We start from the raw sequence: 27,891 nt of genomic DNA on the forward strand, positions 1-27,891 counted from the left end.
GCTTTATTACTGGAACTCTATTTATAACAATTCTCATTTATTTTAGAAATATTTGTGCCCGTGATTTGTTTGCTTTTTGTGCAGATTTTAGAAATATTTGTGCAGTCATCAGGATATTTGTGTTGGGACCTGTACCATTTTAGTTCTGTCTTTCTTCAATAAAGCAGTGGTGTGTCTATATTGAACTGAAACTTGAATTTAATGTCTGGAACATGCTAGATTGGGCTCTTAGTCAATTAGTGAGTTTTGGACTCTGTTTAGCATCTCTGTTTGAGCATTTCGCTAAGCATGCACACCATCCTTATGCATCTTATTCCATGTTGATATTTACATTCAAGTTGACGTTCTTTTCAGAGTGATGCAGAGAAGCTGTATAAACAACTTGCGCATTTAAAATCAAGACCTAGGCAAAAATTTCAACGTAATGGTTTCCTGGGACTTTTTGGACGAAAGGTTGATGTTGTAGATCACACTGAGAAGAGGTTACAAGATTTGGAAGAGAATGTTAGAATGCAACAATCAGATGTTTCATTGATAGGAGAGGTAATGTTCTGCTTTCCTTTACTTATGAGCCCAATTTCATGTGTATAGTGGTTCTGTGTTGGATATATTGCTCAGGTTGCAGTTGGTATCCTCATTGTATGATCTGTCCCTTCTTTATCCTTCTAACCTTGATTCAAAACTGATGCTTGTCCGGAATTGAATATTCTTGTTTTATAGCTTTGTAAGTCCCTAAAACCCATTTCATCCTCTTTCCCTTGCCAAACAGGTCTTAATACGCCCGATGGGTGCTGATGAACATATTTATTCCAATTATATGGACTCAAAGCAGTGGTTACAAGATACGGATGTGCTCGAGATGATTCTGAATAAGTTCAGCTCCTCAGTAAGTGTGTCATGACTTATGAGCAACAATCTTTGATCTGATTAAAGTTTAACCTCCCGGAATTGAATATATACATTTTTTAAAGTCTGCTACTTCTGCAAAAGTCTAGGGCATATGCATACAATGAGTCCTATGATGTCATAATCTGACATGTGAGATTTGAGCTTCCTATAATGTGACTGTTTAGATCTTATTAAATAAAACGTCATGCTATTCGGCATCTCATGAAGAAACTCATTAACGGCCAATCTACACTTTGTTGTACCCACATGAAGAGAGAAATCATCTTATCTTTTAGGCAAAATATCCATTTCTAACCTTATAGAAAGCTCAGATTTCACACATGTTTCGTATGCTCATGTGTGGATATTTAGGACCCTTAAGCATGTGGAGTTAGCAAACCTCCAATATAAAAATATAAAATTACAATATATGAAATGACTTGGGTCATGGCGACTATGTCTCCCATGCACAAAAACTTGTAGAAACTGCAACAGTGATGGGCTATAAAAATTGCAAAGCGAAATTGGATTTCCCAAACTAATCTTGCTTTTCCCAATCTCAGATCAATTTGAGAAAAGCCAAAGAAATCTAGGGATTTTCTTCTCTACTTTTTTTTCATCATTGTCATTGATTTCTCTAGCCATAGTTGTAATGGGGAGGTCTCCTTGTTGTGAAGAACATGGTATGAAGAAGGGTCCATGGACCCCAGAAGAAGATCTAAGGCTTGTGGACTACATTGAGAAGCATGGTCATGGAAGTTGGAGAGGACTCCCAAAGCTCGCGGACCTGAATAGGTGTGGAAAATTCTCAAGTGAAGAAGAGCAGATCATTGTCAACCTTCATTCAGTTCTTGGAAATAAGTTTTCGATTGCTTTAATATGTATTTTGATGCAATATTGAGTTGAATTCGAATCTCTAACTCTAATACCAATTAATTTCTTTTCGCTATTTTGTTTTGCAGGTTTTAGGCATGGATGAATGGGAGCTATAGATCGATGGATTTTATTTTATTTTATTTTGAAGCTATTCAATTTATTATTGTAAATATTATTCGCGGCAGCTCGATGCATGTGAAAGGGCCACATAGGCATGTATTTTTTTATAGGAAAACAATCACTAGGCATAATCAACTTCCTCAGAGGAATGTGAAATCAAGTGGGCCTTGACCAAAAGTCAGGTAGGCTTTGACCAAAAGGTTCAATGATAAGGTCCATCATTTTATGAGTTGGAGAGGCAGAACTCATAAAATGGGACTCACTGTGAGTCAGGCATCTATTTTGTGTCATTTCCTCTTTTCTTTTCTTTTTTTCCTTTTAAAAATAAAAAATAAAAAATTATAAACTGAATGTTTGCAATCTAATGAGCCTGTACATGCGAAACTGCAAGCAACATGAAGCTGCCATAGGCAATGGACAAGAGAGCTTAACCAATAAGGCATAGGGAAAAAAAAAAAAAACCAAATCACAATTATAGATGTGTTTACAAATGCATATGCATTAAGGAATTAGGAGCTTAAATGCTAATTGAAGTGTTAGTAAAGTTAAATCAGTCCCACATGGATCAAGAGCAAAAAATTCAAATACCACAACCTGCCGTACAAACCGTCAGTAAATCCCACATGCAGCGGCGGCCTGCACAACCGCCAGTAAATCCCACACGCAGTGGCGGCCTGCACAACCGCCAGTAAAGGGAACATGACTGCTGGTAAAGCCTTTACCGACCGAGGCTTTACCGGCTGTTAGCAAACCGCGGGCAAAGGCTTTGCCGGCAGTTTTCTAGGCCTTTGCCGGCGGTTTTGACCGTTGGTATAGGCCAGTTTTCTTGTAGTGTCAGCTACCTACGGCTGTTTGCAAGTTTTATCGGTGCTTTCCGTGACATATACCAGCTGTTTCATGCCTTTTTACTAATGGTTGGCTTGGTTGGTGGTATTTTAATGGCAGTTTTATAAACCTTTATCAGCGTTTTACTAAGCTTATACCGACGCTTTATTAGGTTTATGACAGCACTTCATCGGATCATACCGGCGCTTCGACAAACCTAACCTATACCGATGGCAGCCTTTGATGTCTTCCTTTACCTGTGTTTGTCTGGCTGCGGCAAAGCTTTTCTAGATCAGTTAGACATTTATGATCATTTGATTGATATTTGGATGATGCTCAGTCCATGTCCATGATTGATCTAGAATGGATTTTGATTGTCCGAATTAGTAAGCATGCATAAGTACTATAAATCTTGATTTTTACGGGGCCACGACGATGATAATATAAAATTCCCATCATGATCGTCACATGCAATCCACTTCAACCATTAGATGCCGCACCAAAATTATGAGGCCAAAAATGCAAGGCCATTCATGATTCAGGTGAGTCATGGGAAGGAAAATAGTTTAAAAGGTGAGAGTGCAAAGTCCAGTTCTGTTTTTCTTTCTATAAAATATAAAAATTTTCAATACTAACTAAGAAACATGGTTCAAGGTTTCAATTCTTAATGGATTCATCATGGGAGGAGGGGCGGGACTTTCCATAAATGGGAAGTTCCGAGTTGCTGCAGAGAATTCGGAACTTACTCTCCATTTTATAGAACTTGAAATCGTTATAGAATTTTGCACCTTTCAAAGTAGAATATGGCACAAGCGCAAAAGAGTCGAGCTTTCCATCAATATGTGTCCATATGGCACAAGCGAAAGAGTCAAGCTTTCCATCAGTGGACCACACTAATTCTATCTCATGAACCAAAACTCTGTTTATTTCACTCCATAGATGGGCCACAATATGGGAAACAAAATGGATGACTAGGAAAAAAAAAAAATCATTTTAACCAACCATTTTGTTTAGTACATTGTCACCTGCCAGAGGAGTGAAATGGCCTGATTTTTTTAAATTTTTTTTGAGCTGGGGTCAGGATGCTGCTGAGAATGTGATGGATACTGCTGAGAATGTGCCATGTGTGTGCGAGAGACCTAGGGCATTCCTCAGGTGGGCCTGCCATGTATGTGCCAAAGCCCAAATTTCAGGTATGTATGGTCATCAGATGGGCCATGCGTACAAAGAAAGGATGGTTAGGAGAATTGATCAGTGGTCCACACTTGATGACTGGATTGGTCTGATTTTCAGGTGATAGAAGATATGCACCCTCACGTCTTCTCATTGGCCCCAAAATTGAGGCATTAGCACAGTTGAGTTTTGGGATGGCCTGATTTTTGGGATGTCAAATCCTGCCCATGCCTCATCTTCTGAATAATTCAGATGGTATGCATAAAACAAGACAATCTTGCACATAATCTAGAAGGTTTTCCCTCCCCATCCCAACTATTACCTGTGGTGAGGCCCACCCGAATTTTCGATTGGCCTGATTTTCATGCACCAAGGAAAACATGAGAAAGCGCACATGATGGACAGGTTTCATGTCATCCATACCTAAAAAGAGTTGTAGGATCTGACCTTATCAGGACAGCAAGGCACGTTTTGGGTGGGCCTCATGCATCCTCCTAGCCTTTCCGTATCACACATGAATCGACGACTCAATCTTTGACGGATGCTGACTCAGACGAATTGGACTGATTCACCTCTTATGCAGGTGAGTCCCAATTCAACTCAAGACCCTGATCACATACAAGAGTGGAATTGCCCCATATCCAAAACCAACCAATAAAACAAACCCGTTTGGGTATTTAAGTGTTCTAGGCCTGTGAAGTCCAGCATACTTCAAACTCAACTTCACTTGATATATATTCAGCAATAAGATTAAAATTCAAATACCAACAAAAACAATTGATATAATAAAATAGCAAAATTATGAAAAAAATCCAAATGAGTAAAAAATCAACTTAATGAATTGTAGATCTCTGTTGCTTACTGGACGCTTTTTCCCTTGAAGATTTTTCTTCAATCCTTGTGAATGCTTCTCCAGTCGTCGTCGATTACACAACACCGAGTCTACAATTAAATGGCAGAGTTTGAAGTAGGAATCACGTGGACAATGAGTGAGCTGAGTTCTCAACTTTTTCCACTTGAATAGGCATGATGGATCGATATGCTTGACCATGTCCTCTAAATCATCAAACAGTTCCATTATTTTTCCTCGTTCATCTTCCGTCGAAGGCAGTTCAATCGAGAGCATGGCCGCTAAATCTTTATACAGTTCCACTATTTTTCCTTCTACGCCTTCAGGTGAAGAGAGGAGACCATAATGAGTGATTAGAGATCTCCACTGTTTACAGACGGATTTGCATACTATACAAGACCTCAAAGACATGTGATGAAAGATCTTAGCCGTTAAATCATCACACAGTTCCATTATTTTTCCTTCTTCATCTTCCATTGTACTATCATTCAAGTTCTTTCTTCACGAATATCTATATTTATATTTGGAGATTTGGAGTTTCCTTCTTTCCGAAAACTCAATTCCTATTTAGAAAGGACTAGAATCCTCTGCGATGCCCTATTTTACGAAGCGGATTGCCTGTGGCATTACGTGGCCCTATCTCTGTGGGGCCCACCGTGATGTATTTGTTCTATCCATGCCGTCCATTCGTTTTTCCAGATCATTTTATGAGCTATCGTGATTATAATGCGGATTCAAGGTTCAAGTGGGCCACACCACAAAAAAAAAGTTTAGGATTCAACGCCCACCGTTGGAAAGTTCTTGGTGGCCGCCCTGATGTTTTATTTGCATCCAACCTGTTCATAAGGTCATACAGACTTGGATGAAAGGAAAACACTAATATAAGCTTGATCCAAACCTTCTATAATTCTGAGAAGTTTTCTACCGTGGCCATTCAATACCCACTGTTTTATGTAGTGTGGTCCACTTGAGCTTTCGATCTGCAATTTTTTAAGGCTTATTTCCTAATATGGGAGGGGAAAACGGATGTATGGCGTGGATAAAACACAAACATCAAGGTGAGCCCCACAGTTTTTGGGCCACGTCATGCCGCATAAATATCCATGGAGCGGGTGCACAAGCAGGAGGTGGATTTCCTGCGAAAGCCTTTCGCAGGAAGTTCCTGCGCTGGGATGCTAGGTGGTCCCACCGTGATGTTTGTGAGAAATCCACACCGTCCATCCACTGCAGGAGATTATTGTAGTAATTACTACAAAAAATGAGGTGGATCTCAAACTCCAGTGAGCCCGGCGAGAGGGAAAACCGGGGAAAGATTTTTCTACCGTTGAAATCTTCCTGGGATCCACGTTGATATTTATATGCCATCCAAACCGTTTATAAGGTCATTCCTACTCGGATGAAGTGAAAACACCAAAAACTTCACCTGATATGAAAACTTGTGGCCATATGAATGTTTCAAACGGTGGTAACTGAATCTACACTGTTTCCTCTCATACAGCCCACTTGAGTTCTGGATGCACTTCATTTTTGACCGCGTGCCCACAATGAGCTCCCAAAACGGATGTACGGTATGAATTTATCACAAACATTATGGTGGGATCCACCTAGCATCCCAGCGCAGGAACTGGACCCGGATTTCGGAAACGGATTGGCTACTACCTCTGCCACCAGCCCCGTGCCTGATGGTCGGTACTCCGTGGGACCCACCATGATGTATGTGTTTCATCCATTCCGTTCATCCATTTTTACAGATTATTTCATAGCTTTATACCAAAGATTATATGTATATAATCTCAGATGGACCACACCAAAGGAAAACAATAGCGATTGGATATCCACCATTAAAATCCTCGTAAGGCCTACTGTACTTTTTATTTGACATCCAATCTGTTGAGTAGGTCATACAGATCCAGATGAAGGGAAAAAAACAAAGATCACCTTGATTCAAAACTTTTATGGCCCCCAAAAGGTTTTTAATGGTTGACGCTCATTCAACACTGTTTCCTTCAATGTGGTCCAGTTGAAATTGATATATATCTTATTTTTGTTTCCATACCATAAAATGATCTGAAAAAATAGATGGATGACATGGATGAAACACTTACATCATGATGAGGCCAACAGAACACCGACCATCAGCCATTGGCGTGGCTGGGGGAGTACCCAATCCGTTTCCCGGATTTCCTGGGAAAGCCTTTGGCACGTTACTGCACGGGGAAGATAGGGGCCACCTTGAAGTTTATAATAAATCCATTCCGTCCATCCGTTTTGTGGGCTCATTATAAGTAATGTAACAAAAAATGAGGTGGATCCAAAGCTCAAGTGAGACATACGATAGGAAACAGGAGATTAAACGACCACTATTGATATATTGGCATGAACACAAAACTTTATCAGACTAAGTTTCGTTTTCAATTAATCTCAGTGGGGATGATCTTATAAACGAATTGGATGCCTTATAAACATCAAGGTGGAATAAGGAAGGTTTTAACGGTCTCAGTTTTTCCAATGATATATCCTTAGTTCTAGTGGATTCATCTGATTTTTTATCTTATGTCTTAAAATTGTTAGAAAAAACAGATAAATAAAGTGATTTCTCACAAATATAAAGGTGGCCCACCTAACTTGCCAACGCAAGCTTTGGTGGCATTACCATTCATCATTTTAGGATATACCGCCATTACGAGGAAGGCAGGTATAAAGCGCAAGTCTGCAGTGGGACCTAATATAATATATGTGTTATATCCACACGGCTTGCCAAATTTTCCAAGATCATTTTAGAGCATAAGAAAAATAATTAGGGAGTTCTATTCAAAAGTGGACCACACCACAGAAAGTGTATTGGGAAAATGATGCCTACCGCTGAAAAATTCTTGAGAGCCAGAGAAGCTTTGGATCAATTTGATATTTGTGTTTTCCCTTCATCAAACCTCTTTAACAGGTTGGATGGCAAATTTTAAAAAATAGAAAATAAAAAAATCATGGTGGCCCTACCATGGTTTCAACGGTAGGCATCATTGCTCCTACTACTCTTTATGGTGTGCTCCACTTGAGCTTTGAATCCACTTCAATTTTTCGATTCAATGGGTTAAAGCGTTTTGGTAAAATAAATGGACGCTGTGGATATAACACATATAACTTGTTGGCCCACAAAAGTTTGCCACCTCAAAACACCACCGGGTTTATGGTGGGCAGTGTCACACCACGCAATCCGCGTCCTACGGTCCACCGTGATGTTTATTTTCCGTCCAATCTTTTGATCAGGTTCCGTTGTATGATGCACTGGAGCTTTTATCCATCTGTCCTACCCCTTCCATTCGGGCGGGGCTCTGTGGGGTCCAAAGTGATGTAAGTATTTTATCCACGCCGTTAATTACTTTTATTAGACTATTTTAAGTTTTGACCTAAGAAAGGACGCAGGTCCACACTTCCAGTTGACCACACCAAAGAAAGCTGCAGTGATAATGACACTCACAGTTGAAACTTTTATGAGGGCCACTGTGATTTTTTTTACCATCCAACCTATTAATAAGGTCATGTGGACGTGGATGAAGTGAAAACACAATATAAGCTTGATCCGAAACTTCTCCAGCTCCCAAGAACTTTTTAATGGTGGACGTTCAATCCCCACTTTATGGTCCGCTTAAGACTTGTACCTGCCTAATATCTTAAATCATACCTTAAAATGACCTGAGAAAAATGATTAACGGCATGGATAAACCACTAACATCACTGTGGGCCCCACTGAGCCATTACCGTCCGACCCGGACGTTATCTGCCTCCCCTAAAAAGGGACGCTGAGTGCGTACCGAGTAACTCAGCACCCTAAGAAAACTACTTGAGGTCCACCATGATTTACATATTTTATTTACACCGTTCATCTATTTTAACAGATAATTTGAGTGCTTTGGCACAAAAAAGAAATAAAATAAAATTCAAATTTCAACTGAACCTCACCAAGGAAACAGTGTGAATTAAAATTCTACCGTCGAAAATTTCTTGGGGGCTATAGAAGTTTTGGATCAATCTATTATTTCTGTTTTTCCTTAATCCATGTGTGTGATCTTATAAACAGGTTGGATGACAAATAAACATCACTGTGGGCCCTACCAAAGTTACAATGGTGGAAGTCATTATTCCCGTGGTTTCCTGTGTAGTCCACTTGAGCTTTGGGCATGTTTCAATTTTCGTCTCAACCACCAAAATGAGCTGAAAAAATGGATGGACAGCGTAGATAACCCACACACATTCACAGTAGGCTAAAAACAGACTAAATAATTCAATACGCAATCCGATTTCGCCAAATACAGCTCCACGACCAGGATCCCGCATCTCCTGTCCAGGGCAGATTGCGTACTGAGTAAGTCTTATGATTTATGTATTTTATCCAATGGGTCCATACATTTTACTCATAATTTTAGGGCCTTATCCCAAAACTGAAGCATATAAAAAGTTAAAATGGACCACACCACAGGAAACAGTGTAAATTAAATGTCTACTGTTGAAAACTTCTTGAGGGCCATAGAAATTTTTGATCAAGCTTATATTTGTTTTTTCCATTCATCCATGTTTGTGTGATCTTATGAGAAGGTTGGATGACAAATAAAAATCGCTGTGGGGCCTTGCAAGGTTTCAACGGTGGAAATCATTACTTCCACTGTTTCCTGTGGTATGGTCCACTTGAGCTTTGGATAAGCTTCAATTTTTGGTCAACCTTTATAATGAGCTGGAAAAACGGATGTGCGGAGTGGATAAACCACATACGTTTAGAGTGGTCCCAGCAGAGTTTACTCAATACGCCAAGGTTTGTCAGGCAATCCACGTCTGCCATTAGCGTCCGATTTTATGCACCGTCTGAGATGGAAATGGATTGCGCAGTGTGCCACATGGCACCGACGTCTGCGGTGTGTGGCTGCCACAAAGCTTTTATATCCCAACCGTCTATCCACCTGAGAGATCATTTTAGGGAAATATGTAAATCATGGTGGACCCCATACTCAGCACGCTTAGCGCGCTGAGTTAGTTAGTACGTCATCCGCATCCGTATTTGTCTACATCCGTTCATCCCTCTTATCGCCATTTCTCGTGAAAACCAAACAAAATAGTTTACATGTGATATCTACGGATTCGGATCCGAACGCTGTATTTGATAATTTGCATGAGATTTCTTGATAATACATCTATAAGGTATTAAACAATATCAAAATCGGATTGCTTACTGAGTAAACTCAGTTGGGCCCACCTTGAATTTATGTGGTCTATCCCACACCGTACATCCATTTTTTTCATCTAATTTAAGGGGTTAAGCCCAAAATTGAAGCATATCCAAAGATCAAGTGCTCATGCCACGGGAAATAGTGGGGATAATGACTTCCATCATTGAAATCTTGCTAGGCCCCACAATGATGTTTATTTGTCATCCAGCCCGTTCATAAGATCATAAAGACATGGATGAAGGGAAAACACAAATATAAGCTTGATCCAAAACTTCTGTGGCCCCCAAGAATTTTTCAACTCTAAATGTTCAATTTAACTGTTTCCTATGGTGTGGTCCATTTGAATATTATATACATTATTTTTGGTCTCAAGACCTATAATTATTTGGTAAAATGGATGGACAAAGCGGATAAAATAAATAATTCATGGTGGATCTCACAGAGTTTACTCAGTACTCCGTAGTGAGTATCACTAGGCAATCTGCTTCCAACAATATCACCTTATTGTTTAAGGGACCGGAAAAGCAATCACAGTTAAAGAAGCAGAGAAGAACTAATTATCGTAAAAGAAGCGGAGGAAGTTAAGTAGTATTGAACTATTATGGTAATAGTCAAAAAAAGAAGAAAGATGTAAGAGGCAAATCAACGCTATAAATAGCAAAGAAATTCAGTAGAAGGATTTGTGTCATACCAACCAAATTAAACCAAACATTACCTTTCCCTTATCCTTTCGATTGCCCGTCTTTTTACATTTGCCCATCTTTTTAAATTTATCAGTGTTATCCTTTATTTTACCTATCAAGTAAATTACATTACGTGTAATTTTTTTACTTTTAGCTTGTTGTTTATATTCCATTGTTTCGACAAGAAACAAAAGGGTTTTTGTTCGAGGAATTCATTCACTTTATAATTAACAAAAGAAGGCAGGAAAGATAGTCACTTTATTTATTTATTTATTCCAAGTTCTTTTACATCACATTCTCCCTTGATTCCAAAATAGAATATTCACAAATTGTAATAAAAGGCAGATATTTGATCATATCAAATATCAGGCTGAAAGTCACTGGTCTATTATGCACTAAAGCTTTTGTGCGCTGGAGGCTCTGTGCGCGGACTCCTTTGCGCACTAACCTACTTCTTGATGATGAATTTCCACACAATGGCTGATTTCCGCACAACAGTTAATTTGCGCACAACAGCTCCTGCTCTTTTTCATGTCTCAACAGATGCCCCCTTGATGTTGCATTCTTTTCATATCTGTAAAATAATGTAGGATCAACAATAATAAAGTTAATTTCATCACTCTTATTTTTATTTCCTCTGTGGTGCGCATTTACCAAACCTTTTGCGCGCAGTTATACTTTATTTTGTGGGTGCACAACGTCTAGCGCACAGTGGTCTGCGCGCAACAGACCACTTTTCCCTTATAAATACCGTACTTTGTTCTTTCAATTCATTCTCCTCTGCCGCACACTGTACCAAGTCATTCTCTCAACCAGGCCTTTGTGCGCTAACCTTGTTGTGCGCCGCACAATACCTTTCCCGCACAACAGCCTGCCGCGCACAACATCTCTCCGGGCACAACAACCTTCTTCATGAGGACAGGTAAATTCTTTGCGCGCAAAAGCTGGCAAATCAATGACTCCATTAGTCTACGCAGTAAGTCGTGCGCTCCACGATTCTATCATTTTCCGCACAAAGATGGGTTCACCACAGCTCTTATCCGTCTATGCACAAGGATGAACACACAACAAATTATATTTTATCTGTCTGCGTACAAGGATGAACGCACAACAGACTCTATATTTTATGTCTTCGCACAAGGATGAGCGCACAACAGACTCTATATTTTATCTGTCTGCACATAAGGATGAACGCACAACAGACTATATTTTTTCTGTCTGCGCACAAGGATGAACGCACTATAAACTCAATATTTTATCTGTCTGCGCACAAGGATGAACGCACAACAGACTATATTTTATTTGTCTGCGCACAAGGATGAACGCACAACAGACTATTTTATTCCAATTTTTCAAATTTTGACAAATCCTTTTCTTTATTTCTGATTTTTCTACTAACTCCTCGTGTAGGTCTTGATGGCTGGCTCATCAAAGAGACCTCACACTTCTGTAAACACTGCAGGACCTTCCGATCCTTAGCCAACTGAGTCCCATACTCACAAAAGGCCTAGGTCTAAAGATTATTCCACCTTTTTCAAGGAACCGGCCCCTATCATCATCAATTTCACTGATCGTATTCAGCGTCTCTCCAACCACATTCGAACAGTTGTTCTGATGCGAGAAATAGAGGGTCCCTCAACAGAGGGACAAGAGTCAGACTGGGAGGATTGGCTGAAATCCATAGCCAACCTTCGAATAGATGTCACCCAATTATTTGCTGCCGAGACCTCCCCTGCTGCGGCCTTCACTAAAAAGAAGAAGGGGAAAAGCAAAGACGAAATCTTCCAAGAGAAGGTCCAAGAACATAATCAAAGGCACTTTCAGAACGCATGGGATTCGATCAAATCTTATCCAGACTCGATTAAATTCCGCAATCCTTATAAGGATGAAACCATCACCATTCCTTTGCTCCTTCATCGGCATCGTCCATAATTCAGAGTGAACTGACTGACTTCATGACACAAAACAGGCTTCTATGCTTGTCAAACTGGGTAATAAAAGAGCTAAAAATCCTTGAAGGTTATCTAACAGAGAAAGGGTTGGTTCAGAAAACCGGACAAATAGTATACATGCGCTTCCTCATGCCATGCTTCAATCCTCATGACTTATACCCCACCCACTTTTTTAAAACAATTCAACAACGCTTCCATCATCGTGACTCTCTGTGGGGCAAGGAAGAGTTCAGAACCCGGGGTCTTTGGACAGATTGTCCATACTACAGTGTGTGGACGAAGGCAATTTTAAAGAAATATAAAGATATCCTTGTTGCAGTCAATGTCTAACACACCATAGAAGCTACCTCTGAATTTTTTCACAGAAATACAATGGTCTACAAGGGTTTTCTGAAATATTAGTCTTCTACCACGAATTCCTTCCACCTCCCTGTTGGGGAGGTAAGCATCAGTTTATGGGATTTATTCAGAATGGTCGGCTTACCCATCACTGGATCTTTCCTGGATGAATACATTCCCACAAACGAAGAATTTGCTTACGTGGCCCAAAACAAGAGTCCCAAAATTACTTCTTCAACAATCGCCCTTTTTCGAGAAATGTCTTATTGTCCAGACATTCATAAGATATCTCCCCTTTTATGGCTCGCACACTTTTCATGATATTTAATGTCAGTATCCTTATCATTCTCTTCATCTCTCACAAAATACCTATTTATCTGTATAAATTGCTAATCCTTCTTTCTTCCTCTTTTCAGATTTCCTAGTAGTCATGGTCCAGAACTGGAGGCTAATCGAAAAAAAATAAAGGGCCCTGCTGAATTTACTATCGAAACTAAATTGGCTACTTTCCTAGCCTATTGGCTGAGCTTGATCGTACTTCCAAGTTAAAAAAGCTCAGATTCCATTCGACCCACCTTGTTTATCGCGGTCGGCGCAATGGCAGAGGGTAGAAAAAGATATTCTTTAGCTCCTCCTGTATTATGCTCGCTGTACCGGGCTTTTGGACATGGTGCGGCCCATTGCTCAAGCCTAGCACTAGGAGTCTCATCTTCTTTCGCTCCTTGGCATTATTTCTCTGGTTGATTAGGCATCTACTTTCCTTGGATATATAATGATCCAGAAAAAGCCTATGTTCATCCTAATCATCTTCCTTTATGGCATTTTCAGAGGCGGAAAATGATAAAGAAAATATATGACTGGATAGTAGACAAGATTGACAACCTGGAATCCATTGATTTCTTTCCTTTCTACTTAGATCATCAAACCGAGAATAGGGATGTTGAGGACAACAACAATCTGAACCTTATCGAGCGAATCTTTTTCATATGCATCCGTTCTTGCAGTCTTCCCTTACGAGAAGGGGTAGAATTTTGGAGAGAGCCGTATTACCCTAATCGGTTTGCTAGACAATTTGGATACGATCAGACTGTACCACAAATAAGAGAAGATGTCACCCGGATTATGCGAAGCTATGGAGTTGGCCCCTATAACTGGGCATTGATATGGAAGCAACTTTTGACAAGGAACTTTGGTTCTCGATTCGTTCTCCGAGGATATAACCATCGAGTGACAGCCTCATATGCTTGGATGCGATGGTGGGCGCACCATTACTATTTGGTACGTAACTGTTTTCTAGTGGACCGTCCCATTTGGATTTCTCCTCCCCGTTTAAGGAATTACAGGCCGGAACAGGGAATAGGTTATTTTTACGAGAAAGATCAAGCTACTATTTCCGGAGAGCTCTGCCGCAAGATTTCCTTAGAAGAACCTATCAGAGAAATCAAACCATCAAACACCCTGGAAGGCTGGTTTGCATTTGGCTCTCCTTTAGATTTGATAAAGTGAGGAATACAGCCCCCTGCTCCTTGTGAGGAGTTTGAGACTGTAGGTGGTACTCTGCCTTCTCCAACTCCTGAAGGAGGAGATCAACCTATTCATGGTACTTCTACTGTCTCTGCTATTATAGAACCTGCGATCGCTACTGTCCCTTCCAATATTATTCGCACTACCACAGGCCCCACAATAGTTACAGTCTCTCCAACAACTCTTCATACTACAACCTTAACTTCACCTACTGCAAGCCAAACAACTATGTCTCCTACGACCCAATCTCACACTAAATCATTGTCTCCTGTTGTTTTGGCTCAACCAGCTCCTTCTCCAGTTCGCAATACACGCCTTCTTCCTATGAAAACTGTTTATAAAGAAAAACAGACGGTATCAGTGGAAGACAGTTCTTCGGAATACTTAGCTAACACTGACAATGACGATATTTCTTCTTCTACAAGTTTAACTGACGAAGGAGATGCTCTACAAAATGCAAATACTGAAGCTGAAGTAGACATTGGGGAAGAAGGAAATGTCAAGGCTAAATCTCCGCTTCATGATGTTCCAACTGATCTAAATGTTCTTCTCCCAACCACAATGGATTCTTTAGAAGAAGAGCAACTTGACTATGGAGAATACGAATGTTCTCTTGGAGCGAATATCTTCTTCTCCTTTGATGCCACATATTCTCTGCGGATTGTAGATACCACCGGCACGAGTACTCATGGAGCACCAATATTAACAGAGACAGAGGCTCAATCGTCAAGACTTTCAATAGAAACAGAGGATGCTCCTCTTCGTCACAGCACAGGGGAAACTTTGCCAGCCACGGCTGCACCACTTGATTCTTCCCCTCGTGTAGATAAATCTCTCATGGCGCGTCCTTCCTCTATTCAACCAGTGGTTCGAAGTTTCGAATTCTTTTCGAACCCTGTTGCCGTACCAACCCCAACAACAGTTGATTCTAGTACTGAATGCGAAATGGTTTTTCCGGTGGAGCCGACTGATTTGCCCACTCCCACCACTGTTGCTTCAAGTACTGAACATAGGGCTCCATCTTTCGTTGAGATGGTAGAACCTGATCCTTCCCTTGCTAGGGAGACGCAACTGCTCGCTGTTTCGGTACCAGCAGAAGGTACATCCTTTTCCTCGTTTACACTTTCCACATTACCTGCACATAAAACTTTTACTATAACTTTATATTTCTTGTTTCTTAATAGGGAATTTACCTCAGAGCGGTACAACAAGTTCTGGCTCTATTGGTACTTCATTGAATGTGCTATCATTTGGGAAGGTCTCTGCGTGCAAATTGGCCTTGATCAGGAATTCCATACTAGATATTGTTGAAATGTTCAAAGATCCTGATCAATGGTCTGAGTTAGCTGTCGCTTTAGATGTTTTGGATAGTGCTTCTCGGATGGCTAAAGTTGATGTTTCTTCTGTACGCGATGCTCTTCTAAGATTCCATAATTCGATAACTGCCTTGTCATCAGCTGAAACTGCGATTATTCCGCCTGAAATTTTAGAGTACAGGAAACAACTTGCACACTCTAAGGAGAAAGTTTCTCAAATCGCTCTCATTGTCTCTCGCCATGATCAAGAACAATTATCTTTGCGAGAGCAACTAAAGACTTTTACTGATAATAAGACAGCTATCCAGGATCGCATTTCTCTTCTGAAGCAAGAAATTGTACAGTTGGAGAAGCAAAGTTCGGAGGAAGATCTGAACATTGAAAGAGTGCAAGAAAAGATAGAGTGCAGCCTTCATTCTGTGGACTCTGAAAGATATGAACTGGTTAAGAATGAAGAACTAATTGCCTCTTTGGAAGAAAAGTTAACTGGCATCTCAGATCATACAAGAATGATTTCGAATGCCAGACTGGAACATGTAGCTGCTCAAGTTAATCTTCAAGAAAATTTGCAACAATACTTAGCAGCGCTAGGCATTACAGGGGAATTATGAGATGTATTAACTTTGATATCTTCCTTTTTGTTTTGCTATTGTAAATACTTTCAGAATTGCAAGTTATACAAGTATCTCATAATATTTTGATAATGATGCTCTTGTCTTATTTACACGATGTTTTGATTAATGCTTTAGGATTGATGTATTATGCTTGATATATTATGCTTTTTGTTTTATCATCTTATGATTTGTCAGTAAGGGATTTCCTAGATGATCTTTGTAAAGCTTAGAGTACTAGTTAGGATTTTTTGATTGAGGATATTTTTAGTCCATTGCAAAGCTCCTTTTATTTTTATTTTTTATTTTATTTTATTTTTTTTTTCCTATTTTTCATGGAGACTGGTTGATTTTCAGGAATTTTTTTCTTTCCTCTAATTTTTTATTATTGAATGTTTTTTTTTTCTATTGGCTTTGATTTTTCGGAAGGCAATAATTTTTGTTTATGGCCTTATGTAGTATGGTTTGTGTCACTAAGAATGAAGGATTTAGATTAAATTGCCTTTTAAGAAAGCATGCACGATTATATGATGCTTGTTAGGTATTTGATGAAATGGGCATGTCAAGTTTGGTTGTTTGGATGATGCTTATTAGATATTTGATGATATGCCCAGGAGAAATCTTGTCTGGGTAGAAGTAATTCCATAGTTTGTGTATGAAATAAGTATTCTTTTATTCAGCAAAGAATACTGAAATCTTGTTTGGTTGTTTGGAGGATGAAAGGGGAGTTTGATGGGGTGGTGATGATGGTCACCTTGAGGCCTCTGCATGAGAGTGCCTTGGAGAGTTCCAGCCAAGGGATGGTGTGGCCCTTTGGCCATGATTGGGAAAATGACCACATGGGGCTCTTTGGATTCCATGGGAAATGGGCTGTGTTAATGGAGACTGATTTGGGCTGACGGAGTTGTGAGGTCTTTATAGGGTTTAGTGGGTCATTAATGTGGTGGCCCCAGCCCAGGAAAAGAGTCCACACTTTGGCAGGGTGGGATGGATGAATGATGATACACAGGCACTTGAAAATTGCAAGGGTGGAAAGAACTATGCTTCAGATAAGGTGATCCATCATGGACACGTCCTTTTATATGCTTTGCCTAATGTAGTGTAGATCCGAAACTTCTGATATTTCCTTTTCCAACATTTTTTCAATAATGTCATCTGTGATAAATTCATGCTAAAAATAATGTTCCCTGTTCCTCTGAAATTACTGGATACTTCTGGAATTTTTTAGCAAAAAGAAAAGGGACACTGAGGGGGTAGTATGGTATACATGTCTGGTGATGACAAATCAGTTTCAGAGCTCAGTTATACATGATACCATACTGATAATTAGGACATTTGGCAGTACATTTCCTAAAACATGTACATGCCAGCCCCTCTTGTGATTCAAAAATAGATCCCCCCAGAAAACCTGTGGCCATCTACATTTTTTGTAATCCTGAGGCTAGAATTGCAAAAAACAATCCTCCCTAATTTTTTAATTAGGGCCAGTTTGGCTTCATGGAAAAAAAAAATGAGGAAAAAGTGTTTCTTGGAAATTGTTGCAAAGGAAAAGCTGCTTCTTGTAGTGCCTCCTTCAGCATATCTCTTGTATGATTGTTTCATTTCTTTTTTAGGTTCAGATTTGCCTTGATATTTGTTAAGCTTGATACATTTGTACGTCTTGTAGTGTCTCCTTCACCATATCTCTTGTAAAAATTGCTCCTGCATAAGCTGAAAAATGGGATTGCTCTGTCTGAGTAGCCATATGCAATTGGGAGCACATGATTTGTAGCGATGTGGGAGCACTGGATCATTTCTCTAATTTAAATTTCAGTTTACTCAGTTCATAATTTCTGTTTTCAGATATCCCAAATACCAAAAGCATTAGTTAATGCATACAAGAAAGTAGCAAGAACGTAGGAGGAAAAAGTGAGCAAAAGATTTAGGTATGGATGCAAATGCAGTTCTGTACATCAATTATGTGTATGATTTTGCGTTTTTATCACATTTCTCAACAAATTTGACCCTTCAAACAATAGGTACCTTGTTGATAAATTTTACACGTAGAATGAGAAATAGGAATCTATGTCCATATTGAAGATGGAAAATTTTATTATATCTGGTACTACATCTTAGTGGTTACTTTGGAAAGCACAGATCAAACCCCAAGCATTATATTACATGTATCATTTGGCAAAGATTGAGCATGATGTTTACGGCACCATGTTACCTTTTGAACAAAATTTTATTTTTGCCTAAAAAAAAGAAACTTCAAAACTTTTACTTTTGCCTAAGCAATAAGTGCTTCTCTGCATTTATTATTATTATTATTTTTTTTGAAGAGTAATGCAATATCATTGAAAAGCCACTAATACATTAGTCAGAGCGGAAAAGAATACAACCCCAACTTACATCTTAAACAAAGACAAAACTTTACAATCTTTGACATTCTTTATCTTGGATGCCCATTCTAGAACATCTCTTCTAAAAAATTAGAAAACCTCCTCCCATAGGCCTTTGCCATTGAGGAAGCATCTGCCATATTGGGCAATGAAGAAAGAGATGGACAATGAAGAAAGAAATGATCTATCGACACTGCATCTTTCATACACATGAGACATATTGGGAAGAATCATTGGACGTATCTGAAGATTTCTATGACTAATACTCTCCCTCTCCCTACTGGTCATGAGAAAACCGCCACCTTAAATGGAGTGCATAGAACCAAAAACCCTGAAAGAATTCCTGACTTGGAGATGACAATGATTTTTGGAAAAACTTGTAGAAAGGTTGAACTGTGAATTTACCCAATGGAGAAGCATTCCAAACCAGGGCATCCAAAAGGGATGAAGATAGCTGAATATTCTGTAATTGCCTCCTCATCAGATAAGTCCCTCCCGCAAGGAGGGCACCAAAACCCCATTGGTGCCTTGTAGGAAATAGCAACTGGCTACAACCATATCTTTCGATGGGGCTAATCTTGCCAACAGTGGGAACTCATTTTCCAACGGACTGATTCCACACCAAGGATGGATGCGAGTCCCATCTTCAATAGAGAATACCAAACCTTGCTTGAATAGAGGATCGACAGAGGAAATTGCTTTTCACATACCCAAAGCTTTATAAAGCACAAGAGAATTGATTCTTATAGAATGATTTCTTATCATGGTTAAGCACAAGAGAATTGATTCTTATATATTAAGCAGCAACTATGGATTAAAGGTGACGCTACCTAATGCTTCTGTCCATTGTAACGCTTCCTGCTGTAAGATTCATGGCACAAGAGTTAACTTCATGTGTCAAATTCCAGTTTTATTTTTTCCTTTTATTTATTTATTTATTTATTTTCTACAGGTACTTCTCCTATGAACATTTCTATGTGATATACTGCAAATTTTGGGAGCTGGATACGGATCATGATTTCTTGATTGATAAAGAGAATCTTATTAGATACGGTAACCATACTCTCATATACAGGATTGTTGACAGAATTTTTTCATAGGTTTGTATTTCTATTATGTGAACTATGCTAACGTCCCTTTTTTGTACATTAAAATAATTTGAACAAACTATTATCTTCTGATACGTCTCTGTTTCTTCTCTTTAAGTGTTTCACATATTGAATGTTTCTTCTCTTTGAGTTATGTACTCATCATTTCTTACAATTTTCATCTCTGGGATATTGTTTCTTCTTTTCATTGCTTTTTTGGGTTTAGATTTGCCTTGATATTTGTTAAGCTTGATACATTTGTACTTCTTGTAGTATCTCCTTCAGCATATCTCTTGTAAAAATTGCTACTGCATTAGCTGAAAAATGGGATTGCTCTTTCTAGGTAGCCATATGCAATTGGGAGCACATGATTTGTAGAGCTGTGGGACATCACAACCAGGCTAATGAAAAAATAAACACGCAGCACCCGAATTTAAGGGCAATTCAATGTGAATTGTGATGATGATTGATTTTATTCAAAGTCTGCGTGGTAGTAAGTTTTAATGTTTTAAAACTCCAAATTCTCTAATTAAATCATCCATCTTCAACAATGAAAGAGATGAAAAGGGGATATTTGCAAACAGCAAACCAAACCATTTACATAAAATGAAAAAGCAGGGCAGACAAACAAAATACATAAGACAATCTAATAGCCTGTCTCTACAAGCCTTACCTAGTACAAAGTTTCAGTCCATGTAAAACAGCAAACCCAAAAAAGAAAAGAAAAGAAAAGAAAAAATAGAAATAGGGCTACCAAAGACAGTCAAACTTAAAACCCTTTCTAGGGCTTCAACTCTAGAGGGATGTGTTTATTATTTTTAAATAACTATGCAAGTCATCCAAGCGTGCAGCAGGTGGGCCCCACAATGCTCCAACTCCACTTTTTTTAGAAGAAAAATAGACAATCTTGGCATTTACAGTTTATTCAGAGTTGTTATATATGGGAATGAAGTTGGTAATCTTGATAACCATATGATGTATGCTTTGTATGTTTATTGAGTTGACTTGTATTGCAAGGTCATATCAAAATTTATGCAAATCCAGTGCTCATGTGAGTCACAATAGGAAAATACAAATTTGTGCAGTATGCTTTATATGTATTATATTTTTTTTCTTAAATTATTATTGTGACTTGTTAGTTTATAATTGTGACTTGTGATTGTCATTTGTAAGTTAGATAATTAGTTACCCGTTTGAGGAATTCTATGTGGCCATACATAGATATGTTGTGTTTTTGGTGGCATAGAAATTATTCAAATTGTCCCATTTTGGACAGTTCAAGGTTAGATGGATAGTATGCTTTCATATAATCTATTTAAATGTTCATGCCTGATCCGCGATCCATCTCCTCGTTTCTCTCTGGATATGTTTCTTCCGTTTCATATCCAATGTCAAATACCTTTACATTACTTTAGATATTTGACATTGGAATGTAACGTAAGATCAACTTATCTGGACAGGCATGGGGAGATGCTGCCGGATTTTCGATGTGGACGTTTAAATGGGAATATGAAAGTATTACAATCTATCCAACCTTGATGGGTAGCTAATTTAGGATTTAATTGAGTGATGCTCCCTGGAAGGTGAGAACCGATGTTATGACCACGATGAAGCTGTCCATTTCATATGGACAGCAATATGGGTGGCCTGGCCATTTGGACAGGCTCGTGTTTATGTATTAGCTCAAAATTGATGGAGCAGACCCGGATGTGCGTTAGAGCTATCTGGATGTTGAGCGGGGGTCCTTGGAAGGTGGGAATCGCTGTTATGACCATTTAAGGTTGAATAGATTAGAATGCTTTCGGTTCCTTAATTTAAATGCTCATGCTTGTTCTGCATTGCATCTCTTCATTTATCTCTGGTTACGTTTTTTACATTTATTTCGAATGTTAAATATCCTCACATTGTGCGGATACTTGACGTGGGAATAAAATGCAAGATTAACGTATTTGGAGAGACATGGGGAGATGCTGTCGGAATTTCAGTGTGGGCATTTAAATGGAAACATGAAAGCATTACAATTTATCCGATCTTGGTTGGGTGACTAATTTAGTCGATTTGTTAGAGATACCATTAGGGATTCTATTAGATGTCTAAATCTTTGACAATAGTGAATCATCAAGTGAGTCATTCTAGTTAATCTTTCGTAGAAAGCTTTGTCGGGCCCAAATTGTATTTCCATCAACTTGTCTTTTGAAGTGGCTGTGGAACATAGTGATGGATAAGAGTTGGATTCGTATGTCAAGGTACCTCAATAACTTTTAGTTATTATGGCCCATTGGTTAAGATGCATTTTTTTAACATGTCCTCCAATTTCATTGGATGGTTTAGGGTGAGCAACGAATAGTTAAGTGGAGCTGTGAAATTCCTACATTTTGCATTTGCAAATGCAAGCAATAGGAGGATCCTATGTCCATGTAAGAAATGCAACAACAACTACTGGGTGTCTCGACAAGAAGCATACGATCATATTGTGTGTGATGGATTTCATGTGAGTTACACCCATTGGCGTTTTCATGGAGAAGCTATGTCTACTTTTATGCCTGCTACTACAAATGTTGAAGGTGATGATCCGGATTCATGCGACGATATGCACGGATTGTTGGAAGATACATTTGGTTTTTCGTGCTTGGATGGTCAAGAGAGTGATGCAAAATATGGACCTACACCAGGGCTTAATACCAAAGTGCAACAATTTTTCAAATTGGTGGAAGACGCCGATTGGGAATTGTACCCAGGGCACAAGAAGTTTACTAAGCTATCTTTCGTTGTTCGACTATATCATGTGAAGTGCCTCGGTGGATGGAGTGACAAATCGTTCACTATGTTGTTTGAACTGCTGAAGGAGGCACTCCCCGAGGGTGAAACTTTGCCAAAGTCTTTCTATGAAAGTTTCAGGGTCAACTTGTAACTCCTCAGAACCCGCTCTGCCGTAAGACATTACGGTGCATGACGGTTCCCAGCAGGTTAAGATTTATGACTCTTCTAATAATTTCAGGTCTAATCAAGATTCCACCCCATAAATGTCACTAACAATAACATGCTATTGTATATAGTTGGTACTGCTTATTGAATTTTTTATAATCCATGTGTATGTATTAAATGCATTGATGTCGGATTTGAACCACTGAAATTCCATCTAACCAGACAAGTAAATCAGGAACTCCCAATTGGTGCATTCATATGCCTTTTTTTCAGGGGCAATGTCTTAGAAAGAAGACCATTCACCAAACTCTTTCCAATGGAACAGGTCAAAATTGGATTGGTTGGACAAAAGAAAGTGTGAAGTAGGTCTTTATGCTTATAATCATTCCATTGAATGGCCCATTCATAAATTTGTGCCTATATCTTCTATTTTAACTGCCTGATGTAGCATGTATAACTATTGACATGACCATGATAAGGCTGATAAATGATTTTTGGTAATTGTAATGACGGTAATCAATAGATAAATGGTACATATTACTGGGCTATGGGCCCCACTTGTCATTGCTGAATACCTGTGTATATTGTTAAGAGATGTGCATTACGTATATAGGGAGTTATTTGATACTCTGGCAGTGTATGACTCTTTAACAATATATTTCTTGTTTTGTTTTGACTTTGGATGATATTTCCAAGCTCGTGCTTGAATTATTTGAAGTGCCTATGATGGCTTTAAATATACTTTTGAGTTATAACTACGAAAAAAATATGATCAGAGGCACGTCTATTTATCTTTATTTTTTTATTAATTATTCTCTATTCAATTTCAGATGATTGCTTTCAACTTAGAGAATAGAGGCTTTATTACTGGAACTCTATTTATAACAATTCTCATTTATTTTAGAAATATTTGTGCCCGTGATTTGTTTGCTTTTTGTGCAGATTTTAGAAATATTTGTGCAGTCAACAGGATATTTGTGTTGGGACCTGTACCATTTTAGTTCTATCTTTCTTCAATAAAGCAGTGGTGTGTCTATATTGAACTGAAACTTAAATTTAATGTCTGGAACATGCTAGATTGGGCTCTTAGTCAATTAGTGAGTTTTGGACTCTGTTTAGCATCTCTGTTTGAGAATTTCGCTAAGCATGCACACCATCCTTATGCATCTTATTCCATGTTGATATTTACATTCAAGTTGACGTTCTTTTCAGAGTGATACAGAGAAGCTGTATTTTAACCTGCGCATTTAAAATCAAGACCTAGGCAAAAATTTCAACGTAATGGTTTCCTGGGACTTTTTGGACGAAAGGTTGATGTTGTAGATCACACTGAGAAGAGGTTACAAGATTTGGAAGAGAATGTTAGAATGCAACAATCAGATGTTTCATTGATAGGAGAGGTAATGTTCTGCTTTCCTTTACTTATGAGCCCAATTTCATGTGTATAGTGGTTCTGTGTTGGATATATTGCTCAGGTTGCAGTTGGTATCCTCATTGTTTGATCTGTCCCTTCTTTATCCTTCTAACCTTGATTCAAAACTGATGCTTGTCCGGAATTGAATATTCTTGTTTTATAGCTTTGTTAGTCCCTAAAACCCATTTCATCCTCTTTCCCTTGCCAAACAGGTCTTAATACGCCCGATGGGTGCTGATGAACATATTTATTCCAATTATATGGACTCAAAGCAGTGGTTACAAGATACGGATGTGCTCGAGATGATTCTGAATAAGTTCAGCTCCTGAGTAAGTGTGTCATGACTTATGAGCAACAATCTTTGATCTCATTAAAGTTTAACCTCCCGGAATTGAATATATACATTTTTTAAAGTCTGCTACTTCTGCAAAAGTTTAGGGCATATGTATACAACGAGTCCTATGATGTCATAATCTAACATGTGAGATTTGAGCTTCCTATAATGTGACTGTTTAGATCTTATTAAATAAAACGTCATGCTATTCGACATCTCATGAAGAAAATCATTAACGGCCAATCTATACTTTGTTGTACCCACATGAAGAGAGAAATCATCTTATCTTTTAGGCAAAATATCCATTTCTAACCTTATAGAAAGCTCAGATTTCACACATGTTTCGTATGCTCATGTGTGGATATTTAGGTCCCTTAAGCATGTGGAGTTAGCAAACCTCCAATATAAAAATATAAAATTACAATATATGAAATGACTTGGGTCATGGCGACAATGTCTCCCATGCACAAAAACTTGTAGAAACTGCAACAGTGATGGGCTATAAAAATTGCAAAGCGAAATTGGATTTCCCACACTAATCTTGCTTTTCCTAATCTCAGATCAGTTTGAGAAAAGCCAAAGAAATCTAGGGATTTTCTTCTCTACTTTTTTTTCATCATTGTCATTGATTTCTCTAGCCATAGTTGTAATGGGGAGGTCTCCTTGTTGTGAAGAACATGGTGTGAAGAAGGGTCCATGGACCCCAGAAGAAGATCAAAGGCTTGTGGACTACATTGAGAAGCATGGTCATGGAAGTTGGAGAGCACTCCCGAAGCTCGCGGACCTGAATAGGTGTGGAAAATTCTCAAGTGAAGAAGAGCGGATCATTGTCAACCTTCATTCAGTTCTTGGAAATAAGTTTTCGATTGCTTTAATATGTACTTTGATGCAATATTGAGTTGAATTCGAATCTCTAACTCTAATACCAATTAATTTCTTTTCGCTATTTTGTTTTGCAGGTTTTAGGCATGGATGAATGGGAGCTATAGATCGATGGATTTTATTTTATTTTGAAACTATTCGATTTATTATTGTAAATATTATTCGCGGCAGCTCGATGCATGTGAAAGGGCCACATAGGCATGTATTTTTTTATAGGAAAACAATCACTATGCACAATCGACTTCCTCAGAGGAATGTGAAATCAAGTGGGCCTTGACCAAAAGTCAGGTGGGCTTTGACCAGAAGGGTCAATGATAAGGTCCATCATTTTATGAGTTGGAGAGGCAGTACTCATAAAATGGGACTCACTGTGAGTCAGGCATCTATTTTGTGTCATTTCCTCTTTTCTTTTCTTTTTTTCCTTTTTTTTAAAAAAAAATAAAATTATAAACTGAATGTTTGCAATCTAATGAGCCTGTACATGCGAAACTGCAAGCAACATGAAGCTGCCATAGGCAATGGAAAAGAGAGCTTAACCAGTAAGGCATAGGGAAAAAAAAAAAAACCAAATCACAATTATAGATGTGTTTACAAATGCATATGCATTAAGGAATTAGGAGCTTAAATGCTAATTGAAGTGTTAGTAAAGTTAAATCAGTCCCACATGGATCAAGAGCAAAAAATTCAAATACCACAACCTGCCGTACAAACCGTCAGTAAATCCCACATGCAGTGGCAGCCTGTACAACCGGCAGTAAATCCCACATGCAGTGGCGGCCTGCACAACAGCCAGTAAAGGGAACTTGACTGCTGGTAAAGCCTTTACCGACCGAGGCTTTACCGGCCGTTAGCAAACCGCAGGCAAAGGCTTTGCCGGCAGTTTTCTGGGCCTTTACCGGCGGTTTTGACCGTTGGTATAGGCCAGTTTTCTTGAAGTGTCAGCTACCTACGGCTGTTTGCAAGTTTTATCGGTGCTTTCCGTGACATATACCAGCTGTTTCATGCCTTTTTACTAATGGTTGGCTTGGTTGGTGGTATTTTAATGGCAGTTTTATAAACCTTTATCAGCATTTTACTAAGCTTATACCGACGCTTTATTAGGTTTATGACAGCACTTCATCGGATCATACCGGCGCTTCGACAAACCTAACCTATACCGATGGCAGCCTTTGATGTCTGCCTTTACCTGTGTTTGTCCGGCTGCGGCAAAGCTTTTCTAGATCAGTTAGACATTTATGATCATTTGATTGATATTTGGATGATGCTCAGTCCATGTCCATGATTGATCTAGAATGGATTTTGATTGGCCGAATTAGTAAGCATGCATAAGTACTATAAATCTTGATTTTTACGGGACCACGACGATGATAATATAAAATTCCCATCATGATAGTCACATGCAATCCACTTCAACCATTAGATGCCGCACCAAAATTATGAGGCAAAAAATGCAAGCCCATTCGTGATTCAAGTGAGTCATGGGAAGGAAAATAGTTTAAAAGGTGAGAGTGCAAAGTCCAGTTCTGTTTTTCTTTCTGTAAAATATAAAAATTTTCAATACTAACTAAGAAACATGGTTCAAGGTTTAAATTCTTAATGGATTCATCATGGGAGGAGGGGCTGGACTTTCCACACATGGGAAGTTCCGAGTTGCTGCAGAGAATTCAGAACTTACTCTCCATTTTATAGAACTTGAAATCGTTATAGAATTTTGCACCTTTCAAAGTAGAATATGGCACAAGCGCAAAAGAGTCGAGCTTTCCATCAATATGTGTCCATATGGCACAAGTGCGAAAGAGTCAAGCTTTCCATCAGTGGACCACACTTATTCTATCTCATGAACCAAAACTCTGTTTATCTCACTCCATAGATGGGCCACAATATGTGAAACAAAATGGATGACTAGAAAAAAAAAAAAAAAAAATCATTTTAACCAACCATTTTGTTTAGTACATTGTCACCTGCTAGAGGAGTGAAATGGCCTGATTTTTTTAAATTTTTTTTGAGCTGGAAGATCTAAATTGGGTCAGGATACTGCTGAGAATGTGATGGATACTGCTGAGAATGTGCCATGTGTGTGCGAGAGACCTAGGGCATATCTCAGGTGGGCCTGCCATGTATGTGCCAAAGCCCAAATTTCAGGTATGTATGGTCATCAGATGGGCCATGCCTACAAAGAAAGGATGGTTAGAAGAATTGATCAATGGTCCACACTTGATGACTGGATTGGTCTGATTTTCAGGTGATAGAAGATATGGTAGCATGCACCCTCTCGTCTTCTCGTTGGCCCCAAAATTGAGGCCTTAGCACAGTTGAGTTTTGGGATGGCCTGATTTTTGGGATGTCAAATCCTGCCAATGCCTCATCTTCTGAATAATTCAGATGGTATGCATAAAACAAGACAATCTTAGGCGTCCCTCCCCATCCCAACTATTACCTGTGGTGAGGCCCACCCGAATTTTGGATTGGCCTGATTTTCATGCACCAAGGAAAA

At 38.9% G+C, this 27,891-nt stretch overlaps 1 protein-coding gene and 1 non-coding gene across 8 annotated transcripts; both read left to right on the forward strand.

Moving 5' to 3' along the window:
* Nucleotides 1-97: 97 nt before the first annotated feature.
* On the forward strand, nucleotides 98-25,744 carry LOC131249202 (uncharacterized). 7 transcript variants are annotated; one of them, XR_009172718.1, is made up of 5 exons: nucleotides 98-239; nucleotides 355-543; nucleotides 770-886; nucleotides 25,190-25,373; nucleotides 25,475-25,744. XR_009172718.1 is itself a non-coding variant. In XM_058249825.1 (4 exons), exons 1-4 carry the CDS (start codon nucleotides 213-215, stop codon nucleotides 1,878-1,880), a joined length of 363 nt encoding a protein of 120 aa, XP_058105808.1. In that variant the 5' UTR covers nucleotides 98-212; the 3' UTR covers nucleotides 1,881-2,174. The 7 variants fall into 7 exon arrangements, 1 of the variants encoding a protein (XP_058105808.1); XR_009172720.1 differs by lacking the exons at nucleotides 25,190-25,373; nucleotides 25,475-25,744 and adding exons at nucleotides 1,530-1,749; nucleotides 1,851-2,174; XR_009172719.1 differs by lacking the exons at nucleotides 25,190-25,373; nucleotides 25,475-25,744 and adding exons at nucleotides 1,566-1,749; nucleotides 1,851-2,174.
* On the forward strand, nucleotides 23,482-23,552 carry LOC131250451 (small nucleolar RNA Z267). Its single transcript, XR_009173378.1, has one exon. It is a non-coding gene; the product is annotated as a small nucleolar RNA Z267 (small nucleolar RNA).
* Nucleotides 25,745-27,891: the final 2,147 nt, after the last annotated feature.

This window comes from Magnolia sinica, chromosome 6, assembly GCF_029962835.1.
Source record: "Magnolia sinica isolate HGM2019 chromosome 6, MsV1, whole genome shotgun sequence".
Classification (NCBI taxonomy): Eukaryota; Viridiplantae; Streptophyta; class Magnoliopsida; order Magnoliales; family Magnoliaceae; genus Magnolia; species Magnolia sinica.